The following is a 9,507-nucleotide window of genomic DNA, read 5'->3' on the forward strand; positions in this document are numbered from 1 at the left end:
TCAACTCAAGAAATCCTGAAATAAAAAATAAATATGAGAACTGATCTGCCTGAATCAGTTGACCACAGTGAGTATGAATAACACCTAGAGAAAATTCGGACGGGGAGGATATTAGCAAAATGTATGTAATATGTGGGTGGCAGAAGGAATCGTGCTTGAAAATAAAATAAAGATAGAGCCGAACCATGCGGATAGTTCCGTTGGAGGATTCCTGCCCAGTTCTCACCACAACCTGCAAAGGGAAGAAAAGGCCAGCTCGGTAGAAACCTCTAGAAAAAAAATTAACATCAAAATGCAAAGTGTCCACGAGTTGCATGTATAATAAAAAATAAAACACCTATCTGGTTACCTGTGTTATGTGTTCGCCCAAAAAAGAAGAAAAACGTCCTGCTGGTTCACCTGCCAATATAATTTTCCATTTCTTATTTTTTGGCTTATATATTTCTGTAAGGTCAATATAATTTAAAGAAATATGTGCACGTAGCTAAATATGCATTATTTCCACCAAAATATATTTATGTTTCATACCTTCCAGACTGAGTACATCATATGGACATAATGTGAATAGAACATTTTTTGTATTATCAAAATCAATAATTGGAAAGATATACGTTGATGATACAATCATAAAGGAAAACACATGTTTTAGATAAGACGCGAATCACATATTTGAGAACGTCCCAAAATAATTTATCATCGTTTTCGTGTTTAGATTCAAGATGAGTGACATGTGATTATATTGATATTTAAGAAAAATTCACTAAATATTGTTAATAATTTGTTATGTTGCACCTGTGTACCTTTGCATAGTTCGCTATATGGGCCTGACATAAGGATCAACTTTACATATTGGAAATCTTTCTAAAAGGGTAATCAAAATAATATAACACAAGTATAGGATAAAGAAATGAATGGTTTATTTCGGGTTTTAGTTACAATGTGTGCTCCGCTAGCTGGGCAAAGGGCACGTGAAAAAATCTCTATATAAAGTGACAAGCAAAAAAAAATAACAACTCCCTTGAATATTGAATTAAGGGGCCACCAACATGTCACGTGCATAAAAACAATTTATTATAGTAAGTTATGTCCACAATCCGATTCAGGTTGAGAGGCCACAATTTCATAATCCTCCTCATTTTGGTCATGGTGTTCTTATTTCTGGAACCATCGCCCGACGCCAGCCCAACAGCGCACTGCCACGTCCTCTACCCTGCTCGACTCCTCCTCCTCTTCCCCTCGGCCTCCCTCTAAACCTTGCTAGATTTCATCGCTAGCGAGCTCCCCGTACCCCCATTCCACCCGAACCCATCAACCTATTGACTCCCCGCCACCGACAATAATGTGGTTGCATAGCCCCCGGCTCTGGGTCACTCCTAGCTCGGAATCACCGGCACACCTATCTCGACATCAGACGCTAGGTGAAATCGATTGGCCTGATTTGACATCTCACGCAACTGATAAATACCAACATCTTTGAATTAATTATTTGTGAGTTTCACCTGAATAATTAGTGACTAATTTGTCTATGGTATTGTCACTTCTATGTTATGCTTTATCTATGACATTCATGGACCTTTTTTTTTCTGCAATGCTCATTGAAAAATGAAAATGTTGTGTGAGTCGTGCCTTGCTGAGTTATTCATCATCTTTGTGCATGATTAAGGTTTTTTTAGGAACGCTTCATTAATTACTGACGTGCAAAGCACGTGCAACTAATTAACTAGTAGATATAGAAATACACTTTGACTTGTTTGGCTATCCTATGTTAGTTTGAAAAAAAAGGGAAACAACTATCCTATATTAATCCTAATCCACTCCTATTAATACGGCCGTTAACCTTATCCATGATCGTGAGCAGCCTTCCATCCTCCCGGTTCCTGGGCTATAAATAGGCGGCGCCCGATCCCATCCCACTTCGCCTCATCACGCCCTCCTCTCCTGCTCCCGGAACTCCCAGAGCCTCGCTCGATCAATCGTAGCTCGTGTTCCCTCTCCTTTTCGCGGCGATGGCGGTGGATCTCACCCCGAGGCAGCCGGCCAAGGCGTACGGCGGCGAGGGCGGCGCCTACTACGAGTGGAGCCCAGCCGAGTTGCCCATGCTCGGCGTCGCCTCCATCGGCGCCGCCAAGCTCTCGCTCGCCGCCGGCGGCATGTCCCTCCCCAGCTACTCCGACTCCGCGAAGGTCGCCTACGTCCTCCAAGGTATGTGCATGCAACCGATCCATCTCGATGACTCGATCGCCGACACCCAAACCCCCAATCTTCTCCCGCACTGAGTACGATCGATCTGACTCGATTAATTTTGGTTAGTAGATGTGTATTAATCGAATGGTACCGTTGATTTCGGATCGCGGCTCTCCTGATTTGTCTCTCTGTCGAATACACGTTGTTTCCTTGTGATCACTTCTGAAATCGTGCTAGTTTTGTTTAGTTTCGTCAGGTTAACAAAAACAAATACAGTAGTAGTATTGTTGTTCTTCGCTGAATTATTTAGTTTCGTCAGGTTAATTTTCGTTGGTAGATGCTTTTATCGAATCAGTTTAGATCGAACGCTAACCTAGATTGGGATTGAGGGGAGACATCTTTCTCCTGAATTATCTGTCGAATGCACACGTTGTGATCAATTCCGAAATTGTGCTATTTTTTTTGGGGGGGTTCAGTTTCATCAGGTTAAGTGTCTCCATCAGATCCCACTTATTTCGAACCAATAATAACAGAAGAACTATTCTCATCGTTTTGAATAAGTCTCTTTGCTTAAGAGGTCCTGAATATTTCATCTATTTGGTTTCGCCCTGTTGTTTTAATCCAATCTTTCTGTAATGTCACAACTTGGTCATGCATGTCGGTTTCCCTCTGACCTTAACACGCACGCTATTTTCAGAATTTCGTTGCAAGATTAATCCACTGTTTAGGCTTGCTTTTCCACGAATTTCGTAGTACTAATACTGCTCATTTTGATCTATGCTTGACAGGCAAGGGAACCTGCGGCATCGTCCTGCCGGAGGGCACCAAGGAGAAGGTGGTCGGCGTCAAGGAGGGCGACGCTCTGGCGCTCCCGTTCGGCGTGGTCACTTGGTGGCACAACACCCCGGGGTCCGCCACGGAGCTCGTCGTCCTCTTCCTTGGTGACACCTCCAAGGGCCACAGGCCCGGCCAGTTCACCAACTTCCAGCTCACGGGCGCCAGTGGCATCTTCACCGGCTTCTCCACAGAGTTCGTCGGCCGCGCCTGGGACCTCAAGCAGGACGACGCCGCCAAGCTCGTCTCCAGCCAGCCAGCCTCCGGCATCGTCAAGCTCTCGGCCGGGCAGAAGCTCCCCGAGCCGGTCGCAGAGGACCGCAAGGACATGGCGCTCAACTGCCTGGAGGCCAAGCTCGACGTGGACATCCCCAAGGGCGGCCGCGTGGTGGTGCTCAACACGGCCAACCTGCCGCTGGTGAAGGAGGTCGGGCTCGGGGCCGACCTGGTCAGGATCGACGCCCACTCCATGTGCTCCCCTGGATTCTCGTGCGACTCGGCGTACCAGGTCACGTACATCGTCCGTGGCAGCGGGCGCGTGCAGGTCGTCGGCCCCGAAGGCAAGCGCGTCCTGGAGACCCGCATTGAGGGCGGCAGCCTCTTCATCGTGCCCCGCTTCCACGTCGTATCCAAGATCGCCGATGCCTCCGGCATGGAGTGGTTCTCCATCATCACCACTCCCAAGTAAGGAATTCATTATTGAAACAAATTCTACCTGTCATTGTGTTGTGCTTCTCCAAAAACAAATCCATGGTGATGATCTACTAATACATTTTGTGTATGTTGTTGCAGCCCGATCTTCAGCCACCTGGCGGGGAAGACGTCGGTGTGGAAGGCGATCTCGCCGGAGGTCCTGGAGGCGTCGTTCAACACGACGCCGGAGATGGAGAAGCTCTTCCGGTCCAAGAGGCTCGACTCGGAGATCTTCTTCGCCCCCAACTAGGGCCATTCATTGCCCATCGGCGCATCGCCTTAGGCAGAAATAAATAAATTTAGTTAGGCTTTGAGCGTGAGTCTGTCAGTTGAGCGGCTGGTGGTTTTAATCGATCACCTCTGCGACATCTATCTTAGTTGCCCCTGGCAGAACAGAATGTTAGTGCCATGTCATCATTAGTTAAATGAGTGTGAGTGTTTGTTGCTTGTCTCAGAACCAATGAATGCAATCGATCCTTAAATTCGGATGAAATGGTTTGTCCTTGTGTTGCTTTCTTAGTTACTGGACCTGCTAGTGTTTCTGCTACTTTTTTGCTTGCTATTTTTTTGACATGCTTCTTGTTCTTGCTTGGTAGGACTTGCAGTTTTGAGTTTGAAACTATTTCTTCCTAAGTTCTTTTATTGGAAAAAGGCCCTTTTTCGTTTCTACAAACCTTCACAGCCTTTCAGCTAAAAATTGTACCAGGCTCTTTGCCACCTAAACATTTTTTTGTTTCCAAAAATATTCAGTCTTTTAGTCGGAAAAAAAAGACTCCATGCTACGTGTCGCTCTCCCGGCCATCAGATCAGCAAGGATCAACACTATGGGTGATCACAAAACTGCTTTCCTACGCGTGATCACTTCCACAAACGTGAGGTATGACTGCATGTATTGTAAAAAGATTGAGACAGTGGAACATTGTTTCCTTCGGTGCCATTATGTTCAAGAAATCTGGGAAGAGCTAAAAAGATATCTGATTTATCTGTAAAACTGAAAAACCTTTGCCCATATGCAACAAAGGCCACTGGACTGGATTTATAGTGCTTCAGATTTTCATTTTGGCACATTTGGAAGAACATGTGTGGCGGGCAAGTTCAAAGCTTATGTTGATTTCGTCTTATTTTAGAACTTCAGGTCGACGTCTCCATTAGGCGTGAGCACCAGGCGTCAATCCCCAAGTGGTCTCCGCTGCCGGCTGAGCCGGGCAATTTCATAAAGTTGATGCTGCGAAGTTTGCACAGACAAAACCCATGGGCATTGGTGTTGTCATCCACAATCACCTGGGTCTAGTGCTAGTTGCAAGCATATGGTTTGTTGATCATGTTGATAACCCAGAGCTGGGTAAAGCTATTGCAGTGTGCCATGCTTTGATTTTTGCTGAAGAACCTTGGTTCCAAAATATAGTTGTGGAGTCTGATTTTTGCTAATGTTCTAGCCAAGTCTGCTGAAACTGATGTTGGATCCCGCTTGTTTAATGTATCTCCTTGTGTTACCATGACTATACTTTGTACTGAACAAATCTCAAAGAGAAATGAGTGGAGAATGCTAGCTGCCCATTAATTATCTAAAAAAAGGACAAATACAGTGCCACATCAGTGCCAGACGTACACGTAGCAAAGCACTACAAGTACAAAGGACACTAGAAGTAAAATTTACATCCATGTCCGTAGACCACCGAGCGACGACTACAAGCACTGGAGCGAGCCGAAGACGCACCGCCGCCATCGCCCCTCCCTCGTCGGAGCCGGGCAAACATTGTTGTAGTAGACAGTCAGGGAGTCGTCGTGCTAAGACCCCATAGGACCAGCGCACCAGAACAGCAACCGCCGCCGATGAAGAGAAGCATAGACCGGAAGGATCCAACCTGCAGACACACAAACGTAGATGAACAAAAACCGGATCCAGTCGGATCCACCGAAGATAAATGCCGACCGGATCCCACGAGATCCGTCGGAGACAAACCTCCACACGCCTTCCAACGATGCTTGAAACATCACCGAGACAGGGGCTAGACAGGGAGGACCTTATTACATCTTCAAGAAGCCGCCACCGCCTCGTCTTCTTGACCATGGCATAAATCCTAACAAAACTCAGAAAATAATTTAAAAACGGAGCCCTTCCGCCGGCAAGGGCTGGGATCCACCGTACCTCCATGGTCCAAGGACTATAGGAGATGAGGCGAACCGGCGGCGCCGGCGAGAGGCAAGGAAACCCTCGATGGGAGTTTGGCAACTTACCATATATACGTATGTGAACTTGCCATATATCAGTTTGTAGTTCATATGGAAATCTCTAAGAGCATCTCCAATAGCCGCGCTAGATATCGCGTGCGGGAAAAAACAATTTTTAGCGCGCGGGCCAGTTTGGCGCGCTCCAGCAGGCGCGGGAGAATCCGGCGCGCGAAAAAAATGACATGGCGCGCGGCAGTTTTGACGCGCGGCGTCGGGCTCGCTCTAAAAAAACAGCACGCGCGAGCCCACCAACCGCCACTCCATCGCCCCTTCTTCCCTGTCGCCATCGCCGCGCCCTTCTTTCCTCGACGCCGCGCCTTCTCCCTGCCTCCAGCGTACCGCCATCGTCGCCGCGCCCTTCTCCCCACGCCGTCGCGCCTTCTCCCCTGCCGCCGCCCGTTCGGAGCAGCTTCAGCTACTGCGGTGTCCGCGCCCGCCCACCGGCGTGTATTATGTGGAGATCCGCTCCTGTAATATCCGTCTCGGTCTTGAGATGTTCGAGACCGCCCACGAGGTCGCCCGCGTGTACGACCCGGCGGCGTGGCGCCTCAACCGGCCACTTTCGCAGATGAATTTCTCGGATGCCCAGATGCGCCAGCAGGCGCAGGACCTCGCTCCTTCGCCGCGGCTCATCACCGACGAGGACCGCCGCATCCAGCATAGGAGGGAGCACCACCTCCTCATCGCCGAGGCACACGAGTGCGCCATGGCGGAGTGGCGTCAGCGCTTCGCAGAGGATGTAGCCGCCAAGAACAACTTCTAGGCGGAGAGGAGGGCGCTGCAAGCACTAAAAAAATACACTTCCGTGATGATACGTGTTTGTCACAGTAGGTCGCGTTTTTTGTCATGCATGTACATCCATGACGATTTTATGACAGAATCAAGATAGTCATACCTGTGCTGTTGTAGAAGTGTTTCATGACATTACCAAAATTATCATCACGGAAGTGTCCACTTCCATGACGATAAATCGCGCGTCACAGAAGTGCTTTCGTCAAGGGTGACCGACACGTGGCATCCACCGTAACGGAACGTCGTTAAGCTATCGGGTCGGGTTTTGGATCCGGTAACCCGTTAACAGCCCGGACCAATGGGAAATTTCCACGTGTAAAATTCTTATTGGCTGGACGAAACAAGTGTCAGCTCGTTAGTGGGTCAGATAGGTGCCTATGATATGTTGACATGTGCCACGGCCCACCACTATCCCATTTAGCTTACAAAGCCGGCCCGTTTTGACTTGGTCAAAAGTTAACGGGCTGGCCCATGAAAAGCCTGTTAACGGTCTCTTTGAAAATAGCCCATTTTACGGCCCGGTAACTCACGTCCTGTTAGGCCCTAATGGAAATCAGCCCAACAACGTCATGTGGGCCATCGAATATAACACCAACCCATTTCACTTTCGGCCCATGTATGGCCCATGATGTCTTTCGGCCCACATGAGGCCTTCTTATCTTTAGGCCCTTTAGAGGCCCACAGTGACTCTAGCCCATAGTGAACAATAATTTTCTTTGTACCCATTAACGTCCCGTGATTCACTTGGACCGTTTCTAGCCCGTGTTAGCTTTTGGCCTATTGACGGCCCATACATTCTTGGGCTCCTTTTCGGCCCTCGATTACTTCCAGCCCTTTACTGGCCCGTTCCCCTAATGGGCCAAATTTGGCCATGGCAAGAGTCGGCCCGTTTCTGGCCTGTTAACCCGTTGCGCCGTTTCCAGCCCGTGTTAGCTTTCGGCCTATTGACGGCCCATACGTTCTTGGGCTCCTTTCCGTCCCTCAATTACTTTCGGCCCGTTACTGGCATGTTCACCTAATGGGCCAAATTCAGCCCATGGCAAGAGTCGGCCCGTTTCTGGCCTGTTAACCCATTGCGCCGTTTCCAGCCCGTGTTAGCTTTCAACCTATTGACGGCACATAGGTTCTTGGGTTCCTTTCCGGCCCTCGTTTACTTCCGGCCCGTTACTGGCCTGTTCCCCTAAAGGGCCAAATTCGGCCCATGGCATGAGTCGGCCCGTTTCTGGCCTGTTAACCCGTTGCGCCGTTTTCAACCCGTCCTATACTCTTCCCATTAACGACCCGTTATGCCTGTGACAGAATTAAGCATGTGCTGTCCTCCGGCCTGTTAACGGGCCACTACCGTGCTGGGCCGATACCAATTACGCCCGTTTATGGCCCATGTAGGCCCATTTATCGACGGCCCGTAGGAGACCCATGGATCCTACGGCCCGTATATGGCCCATGGTTGTTGCGGCTGACGGAGTCCTGGATAAGGGGGTATCCGGACAGCCGGACTGTATACATCGTCCGGACTATAGAAGCGTCAAGATACAAGACTCAAGACTTCGGCTCGTGTCCGGATGGGACTCTCCTTTTGCGTGGAAGACAAGCTTGGCGATCCGGTAATTATGTTTCCTTCCTTGTAACCGACTCCATGTAAAACCTAGCTCTCCGGTGTCTATATAAACCGGAGAGCATGGTCCTTAGAGGGGCGATCACAATTACAATCATACCATCATAGGCTAGCTCTTAGGGTTCAGCCACTACGATCTCGTGGTAGATCTACTCTTGTACTCCACATATCTTGAATATTAATCAAGCAGGAAGTAGGGTTTTACCTCCATCGAGAGGGCCCGAACCTAGGTAAACATTGTGTCCCTTGCTTCCTGTTACCATCAGCCTAAGACGCACAGTTCGGGACCCCCTACCCGAGATCTGCCAGTTTTGACACCGACTTGGTGCTTTCATTGAGAGTTCCTCTATGTCATCGCTTAGAGGCTTGATGGCGTCTTCAATCATCAACAACACGGTCCAGGGTGAAACTTTTCTCCCCGGACAGATCTTTGTGTTCGGCGGCTTCGCACTACAGGCCAATTCGCTTGGCCAGTTGGAGCAGATCGACAGCTTCGCCCCTGGCCACCAGATCAGGTTCAGAAACTTGAACTACACGCCAGATATCCGCGGAGACATGATCTTTGACGGATTCGAGCCTGCGCCAGGAGCACCGGACAGCCACGACGAGCACGGCCTAGACCTGCCGTCGGACAGTGCCTGGGACATCATCACTGAAGCAGCCCCAGATTTAAATCCAGGGCAGGTTGAGTTGCCTATGGACGGAGGGCTGGACCCCGCCCCGCAGGCCGCACACTTATCGGCGGTGGAGCCAAACACAGGTCTCACCTCTGTGGAGGCCTGTAACCCTGGGCCCCCGGACTCATATCCGGCTGTAGGTCCTGGTCCGCTCACTCTCGAGCCAGTCGAGCCAGGCTGGGCTCCGGTAATGGAGTTTACCACTGCGGACATCTTTCAGCACTCGCCCTTTGGCGACATTCTGAACTCATTGAAGTCTCTCTCTTTGTCAGGAGGCTCTGGGCCGAACTATGTCCGGCTTGAGTGGGAAGTAGGCGACGAAGGAACTCGCTGCCCACCCACAACCCACTTTGTCGCCACGATCGATGATTTAACCGACGTGCTCAACTTTGACTTCGAAGACATCAACGGTATGGACGACGATGCAGGAGACATACAGAAGCCACCGCTCACAGGGCGGTGGACAACCACCTCTTCATA

General features: G+C 49.5%; 1 protein-coding gene across 1 annotated transcript; it reads left to right on the forward strand.

Moving 5' to 3' along the window:
• The first annotated feature begins 1,901 nt into the window (after positions 1-1,901).
• LOC123159006 (legumin A) lies at positions 1,902-4,162 on the forward strand. The gene is made up of 3 exons (XM_044576811.1): positions 1,902-2,202; positions 2,973-3,702; positions 3,811-4,162. Exons 1-3 carry the CDS (start codon positions 2,007-2,009, stop codon positions 3,959-3,961), a joined length of 1,077 nt encoding a protein of 358 aa, XP_044432746.1. The 5' UTR covers positions 1,902-2,006; the 3' UTR covers positions 3,962-4,162.
• Positions 4,163-9,507: the final 5,345 nt, after the last annotated feature.

The sequence above is a fragment of the Triticum aestivum genome, chromosome 7B, assembly GCF_018294505.1.
Source record: "Triticum aestivum cultivar Chinese Spring chromosome 7B, IWGSC CS RefSeq v2.1, whole genome shotgun sequence".
Taxonomy (NCBI): domain Eukaryota; kingdom Viridiplantae; phylum Streptophyta; class Magnoliopsida; order Poales; family Poaceae; genus Triticum; species Triticum aestivum.